The sequence below is a fragment of the Strongylocentrotus purpuratus genome, unplaced genomic scaffold, assembly GCF_000002235.5.
Source record: "Strongylocentrotus purpuratus isolate Spur 01 unplaced genomic scaffold, Spur_5.0 spur5_scaffold_19, whole genome shotgun sequence".
NCBI lineage: Eukaryota > Metazoa > Echinodermata > Echinoidea > Camarodonta > Strongylocentrotidae > Strongylocentrotus > Strongylocentrotus purpuratus.
Genome location: NW_022145604.1, coordinates 19952613 through 19978920, shown reverse-complemented (window position 1 = coordinate 19978920; position 26308 = coordinate 19952613). Strand labels below are relative to the sequence as shown.

The 26308-nt window shown below is 37.1% G+C and overlaps 1 protein-coding gene and 1 pseudogene across 2 annotated transcripts; both read left to right on the top strand.

Moving 5' to 3' along the window:
* The first annotated feature begins 1448 nt into the window (after positions 1-1448).
* On the top strand, positions 1449-12991 carry LOC115926100 (vesicle-trafficking protein SEC22a-like). Of its 2 annotated transcripts, none has more exons than XM_030990539.1 (6): positions 1449-1603; positions 3425-3631; positions 4183-4346; positions 5314-5544; positions 9127-9248; positions 9980-12991. In XM_030990539.1, the coding sequence occupies exons 2-6, from the start codon at positions 3447-3449 to the stop codon at positions 10262-10264; spliced, it is 987 nt and encodes a 328-aa protein (XP_030846399.1). In that variant the 5' UTR covers positions 1449-1603; positions 3425-3446; the 3' UTR covers positions 10265-12991. The 2 variants fall into 2 exon arrangements, with proteins under 2 accessions (XP_030846399.1, XP_030846398.1); XM_030990538.1 differs by having other exon boundaries at positions 1450-1603; positions 3420-3631.
* A 4911-nt stretch (positions 12992-17902) lies between these two features.
* LOC115926099 lies at positions 17903-26061 on the top strand (annotated as a pseudogene).
* The last annotated feature ends 247 nt before the right edge of the window (positions 26062-26308 follow it).

Genomic DNA, 26308 nt, shown 5'->3' with positions numbered 1-26308 from the left:
ACATAAAAAGGCATTAAAAAAATATTTATAAAAAAACTATTATATAATAATAATAATAATAATAATAATAGCCTAATAAGTCCACTCCAAATTTTATTAAACCGAAACGGAAATTCTTTTTGCCCAATTGATCGTGAGCCCGGCAGCCACTGAGCAGCGCCAGATCGACGTTGCTCTATCCCAATTTACATCAAATAAAGCATGAAGAAGGCATGAACATAAAACTATTTAAGTAAAAAATGAAAAATAAAACAAAAATACATACACACATACACACACGTGCACAGACACCCACACAAACACCCACTTAAAACATGCCTACATTTTGTGGGAATCTCGACTATTATATTAGCCATGTCCATTTCATTGCTTCTATTCGCCTTCCTTATTTATTTATTGTGCACGAAGCTATTCTAAATTGTCCCACTTTCTTCTCCTCCTTTCTATTTTCTAATAATCTTTTCTTAATCTCCAAATAATTTGGTGGTTTTTGTCTATTTTTACTAGCTATAAATATCATATATTTTATCAAAATTATGATATGATTTAATAACTGTTCCTTCCCTATGTTAAACTCAACTATCCCTACATGGATACCTTTCCAATTTATATTTGTAATCTCTACTAAATTAAATAAATTCCCACACTCTTCCCAAATTGGTTTTACTTTCTCACAAAGACAAAATAAATGCTCGTAAGTTTCTTCATATTTACCACAAAAAGAACATAAATTACTATTAACCATTTTAAATGTATATAAATGTAATTTAGTATATATAATATTATAAAGCATTTTAAATTGAAATTCTCTAAGCTTACTATTCAATGTGCACTTTCTAAGTCTTAAAAATATTAATTGTATATCTTTTCCATGAATATTATAAGTCTGTTCTAAATGTCGTTCTGCATATGATTTTTCTACTCTCTTATTTAATAAAAAAGCGTATATAATTTTTGAGGTTATTTGATCTAACATAATACCTTTTCAAACATATATCTATAATTCCCTATCTATATTTGAGTGAGTATTTTTATTTAAAAATTGTTTCCATGAAGACGGGATGCCAAGAAAAATACGTTATATTTTACTAATTTCTAAACTATTTAAACCTTTTCTTTGAAATTCCTCATTAGATTTTATATTACCTTCCTAATCAACAATATGATGCAACTTATAAACATTTTTGTTAAATAATCCCTCATCGAAAGGAACATGACCATCGATAAAAACAAATCTATTATTATAGATAATCTCATTCCTCCTAGAAACACTTCCCTTTAACAAAAATATTCTCGTAGCCATCCAAACATCCAGCATGTCTCTATAAAATGCTGGTAATACTAATTCAGATATACCTACGGTTGCATTATTATGAAATATCAAAATTCCTCCAGCATCTTTAGTTAAAAAAAATTGACGCTCTATAATCTCATGGCTATTATACAAGAGGGCGCTCTTTCATCACGCGTCGTTAATGACGTGTTCAAATTTCCGGAGGCAGACTACATTATTTCATAAGAATACCAATCGTATGTACCCAGTTATCTCTTCGATATCGGGGTTTGATTTCTAAGCAGATGGCCTCTTCAAATATTGGAACAGGTATGATTGATATCATTTAGGTTTTATTGATGCTGTACACACAAAGCCAAGGAATTCTGTTGCAATTAAAAAACTTTGAGAAAGTTTTGCAAGTCCCATATGTTAGTATTTGTGTTGTATTTTTATTGTTATTCGAGGCGGAGCGGATTAACACTAATGAATAACAGTACACGTAGTCTAGGTTAGGAGGTGCATTAGCTATCCTGGCTAGTGTATTAAAAGCTGTGCTATTGATTTTCAACATTTCAAACACCACTGTACAAAACTCAACCAATTTCACTAAAAATCGGTACTTTAGCGTTTAGTGACGATTGAAGTGGAACTGGAAGAATGACGAGAATAAGATCAATGAGCATGATGAGGAAATAATTAAGAGAGAGAGAAGAAGAAGAAGAAGAAGAATGATAGCATACAATGTATGCCTCCCTCCCGGCTAGGCTACCTTCAACCTGCACACCTGGGCATCCCTATACCGCCACACACATGCACTTGGACATCTGCAAGAATCTTCAGCAGTGAAGGAGGCAGATTATCCTGAAGAAGAAGAATATTTTTAGCCCATGTTTGCTTGTAACTCCAGGAAGCTCCAACACCGGCGCCGCAGGCGTCGGAGCTTCGGGTGGTTTCGTTGGTGTCTCGTGGGGGCTAGTAAAACAGCCGATTGGGTGATTTTATCGTTAAATCTGCAAAGGGAGTACTTACAATTTTTACATCATAGAGTGCACGACTCCTCAGGGCTCAACTCCAATCACTTGAATGTATAATTTGAAGAAGTCTTCGATGGGAAAAAAAGGTTAATTCGGGGTACTACACCAACGATTCTTCCATGTCGCAGCGTTGATTCAAAATAGGGATGAGAAGGTACGCATGCGCGGCAGTGGCGAAGAAAATATGAATACTCATGCTATCGAGCGCCGATCGCTCGAAATCGCTGAATATGCACGACGTTGAGAAGGGCTCTGTTTGATCGAGTCGTGCATATTTAGCGATTTCGAGCGATCGGCGCTCGATAGCATGAGTATTCATATTTTCTTTGCCACTGCCGCGCATGCGTACCTTCTCATCCCTATTTTGAATCAACGCTGCGACATGGAAGAATCGTTGGTGTAGTACCCCGAATTAACCTTTTTTTCCCATCGAAGACTTCTTCAAATTATACATTCAAGTGATTGGAGTTGAGCCCTGAGGAGTCGTGCACTCTATGATGTAAAAATTGTAAGTACTCCCTTTGCAGATTTAACGATAATATATCACCCAATCGGCTGTTTTACTAGCCCCCACGAGAAACCAACAAAACCACCCGAAGCTCCGACGCCTGCGGCGCCGGTGTTGGAGCTTCCCGGAGTTAGTTTGCTTGGTGCCCTTGCATAATTGAAGGAGTGCTTGTCTGCGCATATATTTGTAACTGCATAGTTCTAACACAACAAAACACATAATAAAATCTTTGTTTCTAATTTAGTGATTAATGAGAAAATGATAATGAGAAAAAGTTTAATTTAAGTAATTTTATCCACAAGCCTCAAAATTTGAAAAGTGATCTTTCAAGTCAATAACATAAAGTGAATGAGTGCGCAGACATAGAAAATTAGAAGAAAAAAATGTTCAATTGACACCACAACCTTTTTTTTGGAAAATGACATTTTGAAACCCAAATTTTAATTAAATTTTTAGTACGATTAGCGATTACTCTCTAGAATACAATTTTTAAAATGATTAAGATGAGATCAGACATTAGCTGATTAGGGGAATAAAATTCAAGTGAAGTGTTAGTCCAAATTCAATCTTGCATATTGTACTTTCATCACTTTTTGTGCAGCTTAGCTTTAAAGGACCTCCAGCCATCATGAGCGGAAACGTCTTGTTTGCCATGATCACTCGTCTCCGGGATGGTCTGCCGTTGTCAGCGACCACGGACCATGACCCAAGTCAGAGGGTTTTAGAGAGCAAGAAATACGCCAAGATTATCTCCAAGAAAGCCTCTCAATTCCCAGACAGATGCTCCATGTTCACGGGTAGCCATTGGTTATAGTAAGTACTAAGTAGCATTTTTTTCCCCTTTTAAATTACTTGTACTAATCGGTATCTTTTGTTGCACAAAGAATGTAGACAACTGCAATTTTAAAGCAATAACTCATAGATTGGGGTGTGCATATGCATTCAAAAGTGAATATGTCTTTAAATTAATGATGTCCCTGTCATGTTTTATCATGTATGTTTCTTTTTTAGTTTTGTTTGTATATGTAAATCTCTTAACTAGTACTGTTCGGGGAACTATGCCTCCACAAGGCCATTTGGCCTTAATTTTTAGTTACCTATTTTCATTTTCTTATATATTGCAAATGCCTTTGTATTGTTTTTATTGAAAATGGAAATGAAGAAAATGAAGAAAAAAAGAAAAAATATACAAGAGCAACGACAGTGGTGTGGAACCCTTCCAAATTGTTTGTTTGAGACAAAATATATTTTACTCTCTGTATGTAACTTGCAAGTTAAAGTCTACAAATCACCTACAAAAATAAGTTTTGTATAGCTAGAATGTATGAAATTAACTTTGTTCATTTCCCTTTTGTTGTTGACAGTTTTATTTCATCTCTGGGTGTTTGCTTCATCACGATGTGTGAGGAGAGCTACTCTAGCGTTCTAGCATTCTGCTTCCTTGATGAGCTACAGAGGGAGTTTATCTCACTCTACGACAATAAAAGGGTGGATAACGCCGTCAGACCTTATGCTCTCATTGATTTTGGTAAGTGAAGACAGTCTGAGAAAAAAAAAAATACATATATTACTACTAATTTTTTTTGGTTATAAATTCTAGTAATGATTAATAACTAGTAATTAATAAGTACAAAAGATCATTTAGAAGAATACTCTTTCTCTATTATACCAGGCATGTATTATACTGTAGTATATTTCCATTATAAGTAACCAATCTGAGCATTTTACAGTGCGCTATTACCCCCAATGTTTCTTTTACCTGGTCTTGAATAAGATATGTGGGCATGCCCATTCCATTACGCAGTGGTACCCCTAACAATTTAGTTTCAAACTGTGGCATTCTATGTTCAGCAGTACAAGTCCATTGTGATTTTGTTTATATCTTAGCTGTGGAAAATACAACCCATAATTTTTTGTTTTTTAGACCAGTTGTGAAAATTGAAAACATGTTGTCAATGAATATTGCAGGAGCTCTTCATTGTAAAATTTGTTGTCATGACAGGCCTACAAAAATATGGGTATCACTAATTTGAGGGATATAAGTAGATTGATAAACAATATGCTATATGAACAATATGATGCAAAGTAAGTGAAAAGTGATACAATTACAAACTATTTCACTTTGTTCCATGCGCACCCTCCCCACCCTGCAATAAGACTGATAAGACTGCGAGGGGTCAGCGACACAAAGATGTATCTCCATTTTGGCCATTTTGAGAAGAAGTGGTTTAAAGATAGAGGTCCACTTCGACCTTAAGGAGTTAAGTCTATGTTTCACCGGCCATTGACTTCAATGAGGTGTTGGGTGGAGTAAAGTCTTTGTGTATTCTGGAAAGCCCACATTTTTCTGAACATTTTGATATCAAATACTCCTTTTGGCAAAATACAGAGTTACGTCTTTGTGTCACTGAACCCTCGACTGATAATTGTTTGCTACTTTGCTTCATGCATTGAAGAAGATTTACATTAATTTACTCAATCTCTTTCCATTTAAGATCGCATCATACAAAAGACAAAACAGAGATACAACAATCCGATGACCCTCAATGCTAGACAGAAATATTCTGACATGACCTTAGAGGTCAAACTCCGTCCGCCGTACAGAATCAGCATCGATGATCTTGAACCTACAGGGAGAAGAAACGTCAATGGAATCAGCACTCATCATATTCCAACTTGGCAAGCTGTAAATTTGAGTGATACTGAGGATATACCTAAACCAACAAGTAAGTATAGTCAAACCTGCTTTAGTGACCACCTGTCTACAAAGACCACTTATTGTTTCCCTTGAAAATGGTGTCTCATTGAAACATGTACTAAAGGAACCTGTCTACAAACTTACAAAGACCACTTTTTTTGCTTCCCTTGAAGATGGTTTCTCATTGAAATATGTACTAAAGGAACCTGTCTACAGAGACCACCTGTCTACAAAACCCACTTTTTGTGTTTCCCTTGGGCTTGTACTAAGTAGCAAGCCATTCTATTGTTTCAAAGACAGCAGAAACTTAAGACTCCTTTGGACCAAGGCAGGGTTCTCATGGTCATGGAAAACTTAAATCCCCTGGGGGTGTTTCATAAAGCTGTTCGTAAAGTTACGCATGACTTTACGAAAGACTTGTATATGAAGTGCCAGATGAGATGCCCAAAGTTTTTTCTGATATTTTCAATAACCTTAAATTAAATTATGGCAAAAGATATACTTTGCATTAAAAATGTTTGTTATCGTAAGAATGTTAATCTACATCTGCACATTTAAACATTAGTTGATGTATTTAATAATGATTGAGCATCCCATTTGGCTTTCTATATACAAGCTGTTCTTAAAGTCATGCGAAACTTTACGAACAGCTTTATGAAACACCCCCCTGGAAAGTCATAGAAATTGATTGTGGATATGGGCTGTGTGTGGCTTTGATAGCTATCTCTTTTGAACTGACAATGGGCGTAGTATTTGTAAGCTGCTTGGATGATAATAATAGATTATTATTAACATGTAGAAGTGCTAAAAACATAAATTACAATAACGCTTAAAAAATCACAGATATAATGCTGGATATAGCTTGGGGGGGGGGGTGTGGGGGTTGATTTTATATGTTATGCAGATCACGTTTAGGCCATTATTGTTTGTGGCTTACAATTACTGTCCAGTTCAACATTCATATATATAAACAGTGTTCAATACATATGTGGAGCATTTCGATATAAATTGTTTGGAACAAGGAGCAGTTAATGTAGGCCTACACTGCAATAAATGTGGGATTTTGAGGAAAAACCCAATATGAGGACAATCACTTGTGAAATCACCTTTCGCAATAAATTGAGCAAAAATTCCTCAAGTTTACCGTGAAATTTTACCTATTGTACACTTCAGTCTTCAGAGTGCAAGAATGGAATATACTCAGTAAAATCATTTAATCAATCAATCAATATGCAAAGGTTAGTCAGGCATGTAATCACCAGTAGGATTTTTAATTTCTATTTTACCCCAATCCCACCTATTTTACAGCGTAAAAGTAATGCATGAATAATAGATGATGGCGGCATGTTTGTTTCACCTGTGTATATAATTATGTACATAAAGATACTTGAGATCAATTGGAGAGATACATTGATATGTACAGTAAAGTGTATGCAGAAGAGATATATAAGCATGAGAAGAGGTGGAGGTCAATAAAGAGAGGGGGAGAGGGAGAGATGAAGTGAAAGAGAGAGAGATAGAGAAAGAGAGAGAGAGAGAGAGATAGAGAGAGATAGATAGATAGATAGATAGATAGAAAAAGAGAAGAAACAGATAGAGAAGAGGGAGGGGCTTTATGAAGAAGACAAGAGGAGAAAGTTAGGGGTAGGGAGGGTGAGAGGTATAAGAGTATATTATAATTTGAATGATATGATGATTGATGTTTATTTTACCCGGCTGCTAAGAAAGCATGCACATGCTTATATAAAGTATCCAACTAGGGGACTGACAGCTTTAAGTCCTCACTGACGTATTTGATGATGAGGATTATTGCCTTACCAAAGGCAGGGATCGACAGTAACAGGCACTCAGAATCTAAGTCTAACCCACATCTTTTTGAACTTTTTACATAGGGCTCATACATATTACAAACTCTAACAATATCAATCCAGACCCCTTCCAAAAAGTTAGTGTGGACTGTGGAACCCTGTCAAAGGGCACAGGCACCTTGACTTGGTTTAGAACCCAAGACCTACTGGTAACAAGGCCACTGCTCTACCACTGAGCCATTGCGCCCCTCAATTCATTACTTTTGTCAAAAATAACCTTTCTTTACTTAATTTTCGGCTTAGATATAATACTTAGATAATAGTAGGACCATAATAACAATTCTTCAAATAATAATTTCATCTATAATTGGAAAAAAGAAATGTAATACATGTACATGTACAATAGACGAGCCCTAATTGCTTGCTCGCATCACATCTAGAGTATGCATGGTTGTACTTGTGCCTGTACCAATTTGCACAGCTGGGAAAGAAACCAATGACTCTCAAACCAATTATCAATATCAAGATTACACTTGTATCAATACAATTTGAGAAATACATGATTGCTGGTAGGGTAGTATCATTACAGTGTGTGGTGTATGTGTGTTTGTGATTGTGTTCTGGTGGTTATTATCATTTGCATATTTCAGAATATTCAATCATACAATTCAAGTACAAGGGTTCAGTATTGAATAAGTTGCTGGGTGGATGCACACGTATGCTACAATCCTGTTTTTATCTAGGATATACGTACACATCATTATTAGTAAGTTTGCAATATTACATCTAAATTGTTCAAGTCATTATTTTCTGAAGGAGTATACTTCATCATTATACAAGAACCCACTATTATTATTATTATTATTATTATTTTTGTTTAATTATCAAATCATCTACTATTGTATTAAAGTTGAATAGAACAGGCACACATATGCCTGCAATCCTGTTTTTTTAAAAGGATAAACATACATGTGCAGTACTTTAGATTAAAATTAAATCTTATACTATATTGTTAAATCTGCTCTCTTTTTCTGAAGCAGAAGACTACATGTACGTCAATATAATTTGTTTAAATCAAATCATTATACTATTGTATTAGTTGGTTGGCAGATGCTAGGGCACAGGTATACAATCCTTTTTTGTTAGGGTATAATGTACACTATTAGTAAGTTAATCATCAAACCTTATACTTTTTGTTCAAGTTGCTGTTTTCTGAAGGAGTATACTACATCATCAGAATTTCTAAAGTATGACATTGTATGTTATACAATAGTATAAGTTGCGGGGTGGATGCACATGTATGCCTACAATCCTGTTTTGATCTAGGATGTACACAATATTATTAGTAAGTTTGCATGAACTGTTCAAGTTGCCTTTTTCTGAAGGAGGATATTACATCGTTAGCATTCTGTTAGTATCAAATATACTACTAGTATTGTATAAGTTGATGGGTGGATGCACATATGCATGTATGCCTACAAATGCAATCCTGTTTTAGGATAAACACTACATTATCGCCAGTCTACTACCGGTAATTAAATCTTAGTGCTTTTGTTATGATTCCTGTTAATATATTTCTAATGTATTCTCATACAGTTGGCAAGTTTTTGTTATTTACAAAGCAAACCTTTAAAAAAAAAATTTAAAAAATAAAAGTAAAAATTGAAGTAACTTCAATTTTCTTCCGACCCTGGCATAGAGATATCAATTGGTGAATGTTATCTCAATTATACAAGAACTAAGTGTCTTTGTTATTATTCACTTTTGGCATATTCACTTTTTTTCCCTATCATTTCCCTCAGATTTCCGGAGACCATTTTCCAGACTCGACTGGATGGCTAAACTACTTGTCTTCCTCTCCGTACTGTGCGGGACTTTAAATCTTGCCAGGATAATGGCTGTTTTAACATTTGGCACTTCACCAGTAAGTATATCAGATATGTTTTCACCAGTTTAGATCTACTGGGACCCGAGCTAACTCCTCACTAGGGGCAACTGGGACATAGCAGAAAATCGAGACCTAGCCAAGAAAGCAAACCTAATCTAAAGCCCAATTAACCTGTTAACTAATGAATTCTTATATTCCCTACACAGAGATGCCAACCAGTATGATTTAATCGTATTTAGTACGATAATAAGAGTGGAATACGATAATACGATATCACCTCTTAAAATACAAAAAAAAAAATTAAAATTTTTGTATTTTTTAAATATTTTTTGTATACCCATAAAAACCATGGAATCACATAGAAACATGTACAAGTAAACCCCTGCAACCCCAACAAAAACTTTGCTTTACAACTTTCCTTTAAAATTTTAATGAAAGAGCAAACATTTTACTTGACCGTATTTACCAGTATCATATTTTTCTGAAATTTTACTGACCTCTCTCCAAAATCTGATCTTTTAGGATACTCAGTCTGTTTTTTTGTGTCAAGAGGTTGGCATCTCTGCCTACAGGTTTAATACAGGAAATACTTGTTTCCAGGAGGCAATGGGTTAGAGCCCTAACTCCAACCTTTTATTTTTTGACAAAATAAAGCTTAGTGCAACAGGCAGGAGCAATGTTTGGATCAATGGAAAGCTTTTTCATAGACCTCCAAGTTATGGTTTTTGCCCTCACACTATTAAGTATTTTCGGTCATATCTTTACAGTACGAACCAGACGAAAAGGTTATTGTGGCCCAAGCCATGGCTCTACTCATCATAGCTGCTCTACTTAGCTACTACCAATCTTTTAAACTCTGGACGTCGCTAGGTCAGAGATCATTACGCCAGCTTCTGGCCTGCGTATTAGTCATTGTGTGCAATTACTCCCTCTACAAACTCTACTGGCGATTCCTTTTAACAGCTGGTTTCCATTCGCTAGTAGCTGTACTGGTGGCCTGGAAAATGAGAGCGGGATCGGGAGATTTTAAGTTGCCCAACTACACGGTTTAGCTCTCCATTTGCCGTAGATCGTCATCCTGGAATTGCTATATTCTTTAGAGTATATTATAGATGTACACCGTCCATGTGCTAATAGTTGTCTAATGCAGTCCAAAGTTAGCTCCATTGGAATGGAATGGTGGTGGTTATTGGCGACCAAAGCTGGGAAAGAAATAGTATTAGACATTACAGTTCTCTAGTTTAATATTTTATAAGAAAGACTACTTAGTTTGTAATTGTGAGCAGAATATCACAGAGATAAAGGAATTAATTATTGATAGAGATGGAAAGACAGCACTGAAAAAGAAAGAGGCACTATGAGACAGAATTAGTATATTTATAAATAGGGAATACGGAGAGAGAGAGAGACATTAAGGGAGAGAAAAGGGATATGAAAAGGAGAGAAGGAGTGAAATGGCAAGGGAGTATATTTCATTCGTGACTCTTTTGTGTGTGTTAGAGAAAGACAGAGAGACAGACAGGGGGAGGGAGATATATAGAGAGAGAGAGAGAGAGAGAGAGAGAGAGAGAAAGAGAGAGAACAATTGAAAAAAATGAAAATAAAATGTTATGAAAGAGAAGTAGTTTGAAAGAAAATACTAAAAAACATCTCACTTCGCCAATATTTGACATACAAGTAGTATCTGTATAGAAGTATTGTTTATTGATTTGTAATATAGGTTTCAAACGCAATTGTACCCTGTTTGCAGCTGCTTATTTCATTTGAAAATCAAGTGAATGTCAGCAAAAGAAAACAAATGAGTAAGAAAGAGAGAGAAAGATCATTTTGATGATCTCTTTTTAAGCATTTCATTTGTGTTATGTTTTGCCTTTAAATGTTTACTGCATACTATAATAAGAGAGAAGTGTTTGTATATTATTATACAAACACTCACACTTTTCAAGTCTTACCCATATTTGTGTTTCTATGCCATAAGATATCATGAATATGCATACCTATTATATGCTTGGTAACTTTGACAAAAGTGAAGGTATTTCTTGATTCTATGAGTCTTGAGCCTGCTATATACACAATTTTACTAGTCCATCGAAGCTATATTATATATTTATTGCCAGAATTAATGTTGCAGCAGGTGTACTACTGAGTTTATTGGGCACTGGTCAGTATTAATACTTTCATTTAATATATCTGTTTTTATTAAAGCCCCACTGCACTAGTTTGGCCAGGAGGGATTAGACCTCCCTGTTTGGTCACTGACATGTGGTTATCTCATCAAAATAATCAGCTCTCAATTATAAGGAAAATGGGATCATGGGGGATCAATGGTCACCGATTAGGCATTGTTTGCTATATAGAGGTCGCAAGTAGCTATTAATAGTGCAGTGAGGCTTTAATACTTGATTAATACTTGGTTTTCACTTACCGGTACTTTCCCATTCAATGAAAAGAATGGATGTGTTGTTAACTTGTTATAAATTATTTATCATTTTAATCAAGACCAAATTAATGTTTTACAAATATGTGTTATACCTGTTCCCTGTAAGCATGACATTTGCAAATGATGATACCTCGTGATTGATAATGCTGTAACTTATTGAAATGCACGTTATGTCCCCCCCCCCCCTTTTTAAAAAAAATAATATATGAATGATTCATAATATACTTATGAAGTATACTTCTGAATCATATATATTGAAGGCTATCGTGGTGCTTTTAGTTTATTGTATATAAGTACTTTTAGACTTTTGCTGAAAAGAAATAGCATGTTACTATTAGGAATAAAATCCTTTAAATCAGGGCTCCACACTAACAGGTGTGAAAAGGAGTCGGGATATAACTTTTTAGAGTCTATATGCATGTACCAAATATAAACATTTGACATTGTTAGGGCCCAGACCTAGATGTTGGGTGCCCATGTGTCCCGGGCTTCTGTTGATGTTGAGCCCTGTTTAAATGAAGGAGCATTTGATTGAGTAATGAGGGCCTTCTCAGTGTCAAGGATTTTGAAAACACTTTAAAAAGCAAATTGAAGTTTTTGCTAAACCATATTTGTCAACCATTCATAATATCCTTTTTAGGAGAAATGATTCTTAGTTTGTGTCCTTTACAATAATGTATAACTTCTGTGTAAAAAAAAGTATACAAAATAGATCTTATTCCTAATATGTTATGTGTAATGGTGGTAGGTGGCCCAAGTAATTTGTAAACATATTATATAAGGTGAAATGAAAGAATCCACAGATACATAACATTGGTCACAAGTAAAATTACTTAAATTCCAAGATAATAAATTGATACTGTTATTTCTTGAAATATCATTGCAACTTATATCAGGCATTTAGGCATAATTTATGTTGCCTACAATTTACTGTAAAGAGCGTTAAGGTGTCTTAGTCGAGTGGTTTAAACACTTGACTAAAGTTGTGAAGGTCATGGGTTCAAGCCCTGGTACCAGTGTCCTTTGGCAAGCCTTGATCTTAATCTGCCACTCTCCACCCGGGTGTTAAATACTGGTAGGAATTCATTCCTTGAATGTTGTGTGCATCAAAATCGGTATCCTAGTTAGAGCCGAGGTAATATTTGAGCGCCTAGAGTACCTCAAGCCTTGATATCCAATATCTCTCTCTTTCCTAAACATGAGCATAATTATATTAATAGATTGATGCCAGTAGGAAATAAGATTTCAAAGATTACATGAAACAAATACTGTGTAGATGTTCTTCTATTATGAAATAATTTTATCTTTTGATATAATAAAGGCTGAAAATGCAACTCAAGATGTTTGTTTTTAACTACTTCATGATTTATGTCTGTATGCTTACTGTTTGCAAGTAAAGAACAAACAAAAAACATACAAGCTATAAAAAGTTTAAACATAATAAAATACATTTATTACACTGGAATGAAAGACGTAGTCATCGGAATTACGGAAGGGATTTGAGATGACTAAAGAAAGACTCTAAGAGAGAGGGGGAAAGAAAGATGGATAGAAGGAAAAGTGGGGAAGAGAAAGAATGAGAAAAACACAGAAGAAGAGTGGAGAAATTGAGAATTTGAGAGCAGAGAAAAGGGAGATATTATATACATGTACAGTTTGTAATGGGGTATGTATGGGTGTGTATATAAGGGTGTACATGTATTGTATGTGATTTATCTAGATTAGGAGGAGAGAAATATATGCCCATGTAATAGAGAAAGGTGGAGAGAATGAGAAAATGCAAGATTATATTATAGGCCTACATGTATGTATGCCATTGTATACAGGAGATGGGAGAGAGAGAGAGAGAGAGAGAGAGAGAGAATAAATACAATGTATATGATGGAGAGAGAGAGAGAGAGAGAGTGGGGGGGGGGGCAGAAAGAAAGATGAAACGGGTGAGAGAATAAGTGTCACGGAAGAGCTTCTCACAGAATTATATTATAGGCCTACATGTACGTATGCCATTGTATACAGGAGACGGGAGAGAGAGAGAGAGAGAGAGGGGGGGGGCAGAAATAAAGATGAAACGGGTGAGAGAATAAGTGTCACGGAAGAGCTTCTCACAGAATTATATTATAGGCCTACATGTACGTATGCCATTGTATACAGGAGACGGGAGAGAGAGAGAGAGAGAGAGGGGGGCAGAAATAAAGATGAAACGGGTGAGAGAATAAGTGTCACGGAAGAGCTTCTCACAGAATTAGAAAGCGATTAAAACAATGCACATCTGGGTTCCCCAAACTAGCTAATTATGGACACCATTCCATAACCTGTCAAAAATGTCGAAATACTTAATGGCCCGATTCATCAGTTGAGGTTAGTCTCAAGCCAAAACCTTTGCCGAATTTGTTTTTTTTCCTCTGGCAAATCGGGCAAAGAGTTATGGACGATGACCGGAGATATAGAGAATTATGAGGGAAATGATGTAGAGGTGTAATGGTCTAGCGGGTACGTCACCGGAGTATGGATCACATAGTTCGTGGTTTGATTCCGGCCGTGCGGCACTAAAGCCCTTAGGCAACTCGGATATTAATGTACATGTTGTCACTCTCCACCCAGGTAATGTAAGTGGGTTACCTGTAGGAAGAAATTTTTCAAATGCCAGTTTGCATTATCATGGTAGCTCGGATAATGCTGGGGTATTACTAGTAAAGCGCTTAAAAGCATATAACACGCTATTATATTATTACATGTACTGGTAGAAGTAGTAGTAGTAAAGTAGTAAGTAGTAGTAGTAGAAGTAGTAGCAGTAGTAGTATATTATTAGTAGTAGAAGTAGTAGCAGTAGTAGTAGTAGTAGTAGTAGTAGTAGTAGTAGTAGTAGTAGTAGAAGTAGTTGTAGTAGTAGTAATATGGGGCAGGAGAAGAAGAACTATTTGGGGAAGGCGAACGTTATGGGGCGAAATTAAAATAGGGGGGGGGGGTGGAGAATGCTTTTTTTTTGTCACCGGCTGATAAATCCTTTTAAAAATGACTTTATTGTCTCATGAAAGGGGTATTTCTGTATTTGCTGCTATAACTCGAACAAATATCTACTCCGAACGGTATGTGAAATAAAGAGGCTGGGGAGGAGGCGAAGATCGTGAAAATGGAGAGAGAAATATGTGAAGAATTTGGAATGATTAAAGTAAGAGGCAAGCCGATGAGAAGGAGCGGTATGTTTTGTACTGGGTGCCGCATTCTGTTTCAAATTTTTCAAACTCATGGAGAAAAAAAATCAGTGTCAGAAAATGAACCTTATGGAGTCCGAAATTTAAAGCAATAAAGAAATTACCAACCAAAAACAAATTCAAGATCCAATGGAATTTAAACAGGGAAATGAAGGTTATGGGTTGTCAAATACAAAATGTTTGAACCGGCTGGAAAAGAGTCTAGCGTTGTAATTTTGTTGATAATCAAACTCTCCTGTTTCCCATGTATCAAGAAATGAATATGCCCTTGAAAAGAGTTTTTATTTCTGCGACTATTAATGGACCGTTGATACAACAACGTAGCTATTAGGGGAGATTTTCTGATCACGTTTCACAGAAATGTGGTTCGTCAAACACCTCTGTTTGGCGGGGAATATGATGAAGCGAGGGGTTTTCAAGTTAATGTCGGCGCTAAAACCGACCGCATAAAAACCAAGTACCTTGATTTCTCCAAACAATTGGACTTGGGACTGTCAGCGAACTCTTTTTACCTTTAACAAAAAGGGGAAAGAAAGAAAGAAAGAAATGGCGCCCTAAATTGTGAAATCACATGTTGCAATATTTATGATTTATGCAGCAATATTGTTTATGTTATCATTATAGTTTATTTTGTTAATTGCTTGTATAATGACGAATTTGTTAATAATTATCATTAATGATCTCAGATGTTGTAAATGCATATGTTTATTAGGATAATAAGTTTGTTCTTGCGAACAAAGTAATTAAAATATGGTTTTACTTCTTTTACTCCCAATTTTTTGCTACAAATGAACACTTAATGTAAATTTAAATTTTAGAAAATAAAGATAAAAAACGACAATAACTATAACAACAATGATGATTATCATGATGATGAGGAGGAGAAGGAGGAGAAGGAGGATAATGATAATGGATATAAATCACAACGATCACAACAGCAGCAACAAGAAGAACAACAAGAAGAACAACAACAACAACAAAAACAATAATAATGATAATAATAATAATAACAATACAAAAAATGACAATGATAATAATGATAATATTAACAATAATGATAATAATCATAATAATTGATATAAAAAATAATTGAAAGACTATTATAGCAAGAAAGTAAGAAAAGAAGAAAGAAAACCACCCTTCCACAAATTCATCCATCAGCTCATTACAAAAACTGAAGAGAGATCTCCAAATTCGATCCTCACAAAAACAACAACAACAGCGTGGACAGTAACGTGGACAATAATTTCTGGTGGACAGTTTCACACCCGACACCTATAATGCCTTATATAAAGAGGCCGCACCTCCATTTTTTCTGGGCTTCCACCACTTCGCAGTCGAGGAGGAGTTGCTGCCCTGGCCTCGAGTCCGACTTTCATTCCTCTTCGAGTTTACCTTTGGAGAATCGTCTTGGATATTTCTTTCATCAAACGTTATCAGTGAGTATATAATTATCATGTCAATTATTCTGTATATTTATTGCAGTAACACGATCGCAAAAACTTTCGAAAAATCAACACAGGGCAATTTCAATAAAATGTCCACTATGTATTGAAATGTGTGAACATAACAATGGCGTATTCGGATAAGATCGCTATGGGATTACAAATAGAGTACTACTGAAATTACCCCTGAGGTGATTTTCCGAAAGTCTTTGTGATCGTTTTTCTTTTCTTTTGCCCGTTCGAGCAGTTTTCTCCATTTAAAAAAACATGGTTATGTGACAATTTACGTCATTCTTATGTTTGTTTATCTTTTTCTTGTTTTTATTATTATACATGGCCTTACTGTAAAGCATCCGATGCACAATTACAAAGTCATGAATAATGAGGTAAACTGAATTCCATTCGGAAGGGGTTTCATTAGTTATTTTTAAAAAATCGAACCTAATTTTAAAAAAAATTCTTCTCAAAAAGACCTTGATATTTCCAATATTACCTAACTTTCAAAAAACGCACTCAGTCTAAAATAACACAACGAGGTCTTTATTTTCTCACTGTCATTTTATTTACTTCTGTTCAAGATATACTGCATAATCTGAGTTCCCTCTTTGAAGATTTGTAGATTGTAGATTTGCAAGATGGTGGATTAAATGGATTTTAAAAAGCACTAAACTGCTTTAAATATCGATTGTTCTTAAAAGTATAGCTTTGTACCTTAATGTTTTTAATATTTGTCAATGTCGACCTCTTTAATATCATCTCACATAGCCTAATACTTGAGTCCTCTAACATTTCTTTACCGTCATTTTGTCTACGTTAAAAAAAAAACACCATTCCTTTGCTTTCCCTCTCTGGAGATTTGCAGATTATAGATTTTCAAGATGGTGGATAAAATTGAGGGAAAATGTCAATTATTCTCCAAAATAAGTTGATATTTTCAATATTCGTTTAGAACAACAATTCGTATTTCTACTAACATAACATTGAAGGCCTCAGAATATTTAAAATGTAATTTGTTCTCCAAAGTACCTCGAAATTTTCAATTAAACAAAATGTACCTCGTATACCTTAACACTTAAAAGCATCTTGGAAATCTTATTATCTAATAGAAAAGAACACCACATTAATATTTTCCCTCTTTGAAGACTTGTACTTTATGGATTTTTAAATTGGTGGACAAAATTTAAAAAAACACCTTAAATACCTAAAATATCCATTGTTCCTTAAAGTTTCAAGATCATTCCTTAATGTTTTCAATATTCGTTAACAACAATTTGCGTCTCGTCTAACTTATAATAACACTTATCACTACTATCACCTCTACAAATTTCACAGTCTTTCAGTTATTTATACAAACTACACTGATGCCTATAAAGTTGGAATAATGTATCCTTTTTTCTTTTTTTATGAAATGATTGTGACAATACGATTTATTCTTGGTAGATTCAGTGTTGATCTTCTCAAAACTTTATTAATCAATCTCGTTGAATCTTAAGATTATCCAATAACGTTCTAAGAAGATATATAACAAATGCATCATTCCAACTTTATGCGCAATGCATTTTCCCTCTCTTTGAAGGTTTGTAGATTGTAGTAAGTTTCGAAATGGTGGACGAAGAGGCTTCAGCGGTGGTCGTCGACAACGGGTCGGGTATGTGTAAGAGCGGCTTCGCAGGCGACGATGCACCACGAGCAGTTTTCCCCTCGATTGTCGGTCGCCCCCGACACAAGGTGATTTTTCTTTCTTCCAAAAAAACACACGATCGCACAAGCTTTCAAAATAAAACCTACGGCAATTTCAGTTACGTCAGTAGCGCTGTCCGTCATATTGATTTGCGTATATGACATTAATAATAATAATAATAATAATAAAAACGTTACTTATAAAGCGCTTACCACCGAAGTCTCTAAGCGCTAATGCGTATCATTCTATTATAATAGCATATTGAAACCCCCCTCAATGCTATTTCTTGAAAGCCTCTGCGATCGTGATACAGTGACTAATATTTACACTCCATTTACCGCTCTGATGATTCCACATCTAACAAAGATCACCCAAAATCAACTCTGACATGTATAACGATCTCTTGGTATCAGCTTTCACTATAGTGGCGTAGCGAGAGTCCACTCAGTGATGGAGGCTCGGTAGGGGGGGGGGGGTAGCCATCAGTCTTACTCCAAATTAGAAATGCGAAATTACGGGGCTACTGATAATGTAGAAGGAGACTGCACGAGGAAGTTTTTTTTCCTCCGTTCCCGCTTCTCAATTTCCCTATATATATTGTAAACGATTTTATTTTATAATAATAACAATAATAGTAATGGGTTCTTGTACAGCGCTAATACCTGTCCCGATTAGTGTCGCGGCGAGACTCGTCTCGAATCGTGGACCTTACGGTGATCCGCAGTCCGGTGACATATCCACTCGATCATATATTATTTCTGTTCATTTTCACCACTCAATTGGGTTCACCACGTGCCCACCATACCCCCTGTATATACACTGTAACCCCTGAGCAAGGGCGGATCTGAGGAGGAAAAAAAATATTATGATCTTATCTTGGTCAATATTTCTGATGTACTCCTCAAGCCCAGTCAATATAATATTTTTTTCTTTTTCAAAATCTTTTAACAAAATCAAACAAAGCGTTGTATACATAAGGTAATAATATTGTTTAAGTAAAAACATAGTACTACCCCTGAATATAGAGAATGGGAAGAAACAACGGTAACCACATGGTGATAACTACAATGATCACGGTCGGTTTCGACGTCGATGTCGACCATTCCCTCCATCTTTTAAATACAGGGCGTAATGATAGGCATGGGTCAGAAGGATTACTACGTCGGAGACGAGGCCCAGCACAAGCGAGGGATCCTGAGTCTGCGTTACCCCATCGAGCACGGGATCGTCACCAACTGGGACGATATGGAGAAGATCTGGCATCATACTTTCTATAACGAGCTCCGTGTCGCCCCCGAAGAACACCCGTTGCTTCTAACCGAGGCTCCGATGAACCCCAAGACGAACAGGGAGAAGATGACGCAGGTATAGTTTTTATGATATTGTGAAAGGGACAGTGGCGTATTAGTGCTAAGAGAGAGAGAGAGAGAGAGAGAGAGAGAGAGAGAGAGAGAGAGAGAGAGAGAGAAGGGGAATGGGGAGGGTAAATGAAGCCTTCCCGGCAATTTCCAATTCCGTTTATCTACGAAATGAAGAATTGCCCTGTATTAAATTGTGTCCCCAACAGTCGAAGTGAGAATTAAAAAAATGGAGACAATAAAAGAAATAGAAATAGTTCTGACAAAACTATCATCCATGATAATCATCATTAAAATGTCCGACGAATTACATTTAATAATAGCTCGGTTCCTAAACTACATCTTTTTTTCGTCAAACATTTCTCAATGATGGTCAAATAAAATGATATATCCATCCCACCCCTACCTAACAGATCATGTTCGAGACCTTCACATGCCCCGCGTTCTACGTTGCCATCCAAGCCGTGCTCTCACTCTACGCATCGGGCGAACCACTGGTATGGTGATGGACTCTGGGGATGGGGTGACCCACACTGTGCCCATCTACGAGGGGTACGCCCTCCCCCATGCCATTACCAGGGTCGATCTGGCCGGGAGGGACCTCACCGATTACCTCATTACTCTGCTGACAGAGAGGGGATACTCCTTCACAACAACAGGTAATATATAATAGTAATAATAACAAACCGTTCTTGTTTAGCGCATATCATATGACATCCCTATGCGTTTACAAATTTAGCTCTGGCAGTCGTAGTCATCACACAGCTGCTTTTCAGGAAATAATTGATCCTACCAGTTATCCAGAGAGTGAGAGAGAGAGAGAGAGAGACAGAGAGACAGAGAGAGACAGAGAAAGAGAGAGAGAGAGAGAGGGAGAGAGAGAGAGAGAGAGAGAGAAGATGAAAATAGAAGGAGCGTGATTTGAAAATGAAAGGCCCACCTTCCCCACCCCATACCTCCCCTTCTAATCCACAGCCTTTTTTTATTAACCTAGAAAGACCGATGCCACGCCCCCTGTACCATCCTTTTTACTCCAAGAACATGTTTGCTTGTTTGTTTGTTTTATTGTTCCACATTCCACCTAACAAGATTGTCTCATACATAAAAGTTAACAAGAGAATGCATGATAAAACAATGATAGATATGTTACTTAAATAAGCTATATAGCTTTCCGAATAAAATACAAAAATATTGAAATTGAATTTAATAACGATAACGAAAGACCTAAAACAAAAAGTACGAGTCACTGACACATTAGCCATGTATGACGTGAATGAGCCCTTTTAGCTCCATATAGACACTGGTAATAATATAGGCCTATAAAGACATCACAGAGAACTCAGTTATTTCGTCTTTATTTTCTTTGTTATCATGGTTATGATTTTGTTGTGTTTAATTGCTTTGTTTCGTTTTGTTTGTAGATTTGTTTGTTTTTTGGAATGTTTAGTAATAGATCAATCGGATTTGTACACATAAATAACAATTTAACAATACACACTATGATAGATAAGCTAGATGTAGATATATCCTCAGTCAGATCAATGTTATGCAGATAAGCTACACACTATACTGTATACATAAAATATAGCGGGTATTACCATTTTAGTGATACACATCCATTTTCCAAAAAGGTACTCCATTTCCTCTATATCTCTCGCGGTCTCCCATCGCGTCCACCACGTTCGCTAATTACTTTTTACACGTACACATCTGCGCCTTGCCGCACATGCATGCCGGAGGCGTTGAACTCTGTTTCTCTTGGCATCCAAAATAAGGGAGAACAATCTCATGATTCTGTATAGCACCCCAAAGTTACTAGTTTGTTAAGCAGTAAACGAAGGGGAAAATAGAAGGATAGCTAGTTCCTTTTTTATCATTTCATAATAAAAACATGATCGATAAAATATGTGGCGTACATGCACAATTTTGTCCGAGGGGGGGGGGGGGGGGGGGGGGTAGTCTGCAGGCACAGACCCTGGTCAGTCGTAAAAGTGAGTCTGCAATATAAGACTTCTCTCAAGGCACAACGATTTGTTGATAAAGTGTTAAATTAGGGTCTGTGCCTGCAGACTAGGGGGGGGGGGGGGGTGTGTTTGACGTTGCTAACCCGAATCAAAATAACCGCTTTCCAGATCTAAATTGCAAGAGAAAAAATTAATCAACATTTTATGGCGTTTTCAAATTGAAAATGTCATATTATAATCGAAATATTTTAATGCCATAGAGCTTCCCAATGGCTGGATATTTGATTTTGATTTGATTTAATTTATTTATTTCTGTTTGAGTTTATTTTTCTTTTGCAGTTCATATTACAAACAAAATATGACAAAATAATATATGTAGAATAAAGTAAGGCTGGCTGTAACTAATCAAAACATCAAACAGGAGGGTTGACAAAATAAGCAAGGTTTGATAGCATGACTACCCTCAATGCATACATAATAATACAAAATATGAGGAAGTGAAATTTCATCAACCTGGTTCGCCTAAATAGTGTATATAAAGGTCCGAATTTCGTATCTAATAATGCTGTAGTATAGAATTTAAAGAAATTTAAAACCAAAACACCTCTATAATGTTTGTTACAGCCTTACATCCTAGTGAGAGAGAGGGAGAGACAGAGAGAGACATAGAGATAGAGTGAGAGGGAGAGAAAGAGAGAGAGAGAGAGGGAGTGAGGGAGGGAGGGAGGGCGGGAGAGAGAACAGTCAAAACAGTGCCCCGTAACTGCTGTTTAGCTCTTTCTTTTCATATTTGTTTAACCAAATGGAAACCTGAAAATGTGATAAAATATGATGCGATTTTGTCTTGCTTGTCGGATTATTTGGAATTGTGTCACTCCCCCACCCCCTGCTAATATTTCCAAAAGGATCACGAGACCGACAGCTCACTAAACCAACAGTGCATCCTTATTTATTTATTTGTTGTTGGTCTCGTCAGCCACCGGTCAAGTGAACCATCAGAAAAGTGGCAAGATGACCCAAGATACCAATATTTGCCTCTCAGAGCGTCTTGGGGCGTCGGTCTATAATTGGACCCATCAATTTCAGGCGTCCGGTGAGAGCGAGTGAGCGGCATTGCCAATCTCTTGTGCTGTAGCCAGGTTTAATCAATATAAACTTAGTACTCTTTTTTTAATTTAAAAACTAAAAACTTGTATTTTCCCTCATAATAGCCGAGCGGGAGATCGTCCGCGACATCAAGGATAAACTCTGTTAATAATAATATTAAAGTGCATGAGACTGATTTGTATTTCTATCCTTATACCTTTCTATTTTGTTGGTCTCGTCAGCCACTGGTCAAGTGAACCATTAGAAAAGTGGCAAGAAGGCCCAAGATACCAATATTTGTCAGCCTCTCGGAGCGTCTTGGGGCGTCCGTCTATTGGACCCTCCAAAAATGCCAGGCGTCCGGTGAGAGCGACATAGTCAGTCTCTTGTGCTGTAGCCATGTTTAATCAACATAAACTTAGTACTCTTTTTTTATTTTAAAACTCAAAACTTGTATTTTCTCTTATAATAGCCGAGCGGGAGATCGTCCGCGACATCAAGGAGAAGCTCTGCTACATCGCTCTCGATCTCGAACAGGAAATGGACCTGAGCAGTTCATCATCGAGCATTGATAAGACATACGAGCTCCCCGACGGCCAGGTCATCACCATCGCCAACGAACGATTCCGATGTCCCGAAGCACTCTTCAAACCCTCCCTCATTGGTTTGGAGGCGGCAGGCGTGCAGGACACCGCTTACAGGTAATTATGACTGATGCCTTTTGAACACGAGGCGTTATTTTTGATTGCGTTCTAATCAGGAATGTGAATGTAATTCATCCATACGCCAGGAACTCAACGCAGGGTTTCATTCTCATTTCGCTTTCACTAGTGTACGATGTAACTCGGCGCGTCAAAATCCGCTCCGATGATATTGGTGACGTAGAACTGCGTCAGTCAGCAAAGTGACGCCATGTATACACGAAGAGCTCAGGGCCCCGGGAACGATTTTTTTTTCACCGGGGGTGCTGAGATATTCTTCTTCTTCCCAGAGTAGGAAGCATTTGCAATTTTAGAACCACATTAGGCGTATTTTCAGGCACTTCCTGGAGTAACATGACGTAAAATTGCTTTATTCTACCCCCTCCAAGAGTAGGGATCTTTTGCAATTTGAGAACCACATTTGGCGCATTAATGTCCACCGGCACTTCCTGGAAAAAAGACGAGGCCTTCTGATCGGTTAGAAGTTAGAGAAAAGTAATCTGTCACGTCGCGAGACGTATATGCTCCGTTGCTGCACAATGCACAAAGATGGTGGTTTGGCCTTATACATCACCAGTACTTCACCAGTAGTACTTGCAAAGTGTCTAATAACATTTATATGTTATTAGGGGCGTCGATCGCTATACCTTTTTCAGGGGGGGGGGAGGTGTAGAGGCCACCGATTACCGACAAAACTAGCTACCAATTACCGACAAAATATATTAAAGGTAAAGACCAGTTTTGGAAACGCCCCCTCTCACAAAATGAAATGGAAGCTCTTATTATACCAATCAGGTGAAAGAATATGTTTTGGCAAATACGTGTGAATACAAATGTTGACGAGAAACTGCGTACTGATTGATATATTTGGTAAATTGTTATATCTATTTGGACCTGATAGATATCGCGCACGTGTCACGCATGTGTCGCGTAGTCTAATATACATTTTTCTGTGTTTAATGCTTGTAACTTTACCATTTTGATGATTCTAGCAGAACCTTGCAGTACAGTCTTATATGCTATATAATTAACCTTTTTCTGATCGATTCCACAACGTTTCTTTCACAATGCAATCGCATAACTGGTCTTTTAATCTGTAATGCCAATGTCCCAATGTCAACAAATTTAACCGTATAAACCCGGGCCAGGAACTAAGTTATTTTTCAGTTCCCCCTCCCCGTGCAAAGCGCGGAAGCTTTGTCACTTCATTAAATTATTAGAGGAAGAAAACGATTCGTTGTACCGTTCCCGACTCTTAATTCTGGTTTTGCCCCTCCCGCGCGAAGCGCAGAAGCTATGACGTTTCATTGAATTATCAGTTAAAGAAGACGATTCGTTGTACCGTTCTCGACTCTTAATCGTTGGCTGAATTCAGTTGCCCCCTTCTCGCGCGAAACGCGTTTGCTTTTACGTTTTATTAAATTATTAGAGATAGAAGACGATTCGTTGTATCGTGTCCCTGTCTGAATTCAGTTTCCGCCCTCCCGCTCAAAGGGCGGAAGCTTTGACGTTTCATTTCATTACCGGTATTACTTTTAATCCTTGTCTGAATTCATTTCATTCATCCCGCGCAAAGCGCGGAAGCTTTCACGTTTCATTAAATTATTAGAGAGAGAAGACGATTCTTTGTACCGTTCTAGACTCTTAATCCCGTCTGAATTCAGATGCCCCCATCTCGCGCAAAGCGCGGAAGCCTCGACGTTTCATTAAATTATTAGAAAAAGAAGACGATTCGATGTACGTTCTCGACTCTTAATCCTAATCTGAATTTATTTTCTCCACCCCCTCCATCCGCGCAAAGCGCGAAAGCTTTCACGTTGACATTTCACTGGTCGCGTGCCAGCTAGGGATACATGTTATAGGATTTTGTGAAAGAAGGTATAACAACAAAGAAAAGGAAAAAGCGTCATTGTGTCTGTTGGCTGTGGGACAATTTAGTAAACGAAGCATATATGATATTATTGATAAACATTAAATATATCATACAACAAAAATTTCAGGGGGTGCTGGGCCCCGCTTCCCAGGGCCATGGAAGAGCTCTCCTATTTTCGTGCAATCAAATCTCAAATATTTCAATTTATTAATTATCAAGGTGAGCATTTTGGTTAGACTGCTTTCGTGTTATATTTGACGGTGTATATTCGATGTTAACTACCGATGTTTAAAGTGTCGTCATTATTTAGGCTAATGAGGAAGGCAAGTAATTTAGTAAGAAATAGGCCTACTTTGATGAGCATGCCTTCAATTTCAATAATTATCCGAATGACGAGGTGGGGGCACAGGTCAACAACAAAAATCTGACAAGCAACAACAACACATTACAACAACAACAGAAACAAAAAGAAATGTGGATCTCTCATTTTTTTCGGAAGGGTTATGATTATATACGGTTATTAGGTTAGCTGTTACCATACCCAGGAAACCAAACTAGCGCAGAAATTGTTTCCAATCTATTTGTCCTTCGTACTATTGATTTAACCTGATATATATGTCGATTTACCAAATGAATAGTAAATACATAAAAAACAAAAACAAATCTTTTCCTATACACAGTGGTATTCTGCGGTGTGACGTCGACATCCGCAAGGACCTCTACTCCAACATCGTTCTCTCTCCGGCGGCACCACCATGTTTCCTGGTATTGCAGATAGGTTGCAACGAGAACTCGTCAGTCTAGCGCCCTCTACAATGAAGATCAAGGTGGTTGCACCGCCAGAGAGGCGTTACTCGGTGTGGATCGGCGGGTCCATCCTCTCTTCGCTGTCGACCTTCCAGCATATGTGGATCAGTCGGGCCGAGTACAACGAGACCGGACCTGCCATTGTACACCGCAAGTGCTTCTGAGGATTCTTGAGGTGTCTCTTTGGTTCAAAGCCCCATGCTCTTGGACATGTGTTTCATGGTCAATATCCAGCTTCAATTGATGCAGCTCTCGACCCATCACTCTTCCTTTACCCATTACTAACCCTTAAAAACAACCTAACACCCAACTGCAGGCCTAAGCATAAACATTTACAGAAATAAGTCCGTAGCAATAGACCAGTTTGCACGGTTAGCACTTTACTGCAATGACCCCGAATATCCACAGATCTTCAACACATGAAGAGGTCCCACTTGTACATTTTGAAATAATCACTCCTACAGCGATGGACTGGTGCTGTTCCCCCTTTTCAAAGAATACTTCCACCTGGAGTGCACTGAATGTGCAT

What these genes read in the sequence shown, in the direction of transcription:
- LOC115926100 (XM_030990539.1), top strand. Translation starts at nt 3,447, where the DNA reads ATGAGCGGAAACGTCTTGTTTGCCATGATCACTCGTCTCCGGGATGGT. An exon ending in ACGGGTAGCCATTGGTTATA is followed by an intron (nt 3,632 to 4,182) that starts GTAAGTACTAAG and finishes TGTTGTTGACAG; the next exon opens with TTTTATTTCATCTCTGGGTG. An exon ending in GGATATACCTAAACCAACAA is followed by an intron (nt 5,545 to 9,126) that starts GTAAGTATAGTC and finishes CATTTCCCTCAG; the next exon opens with ATTTCCGGAGACCATTTTCC.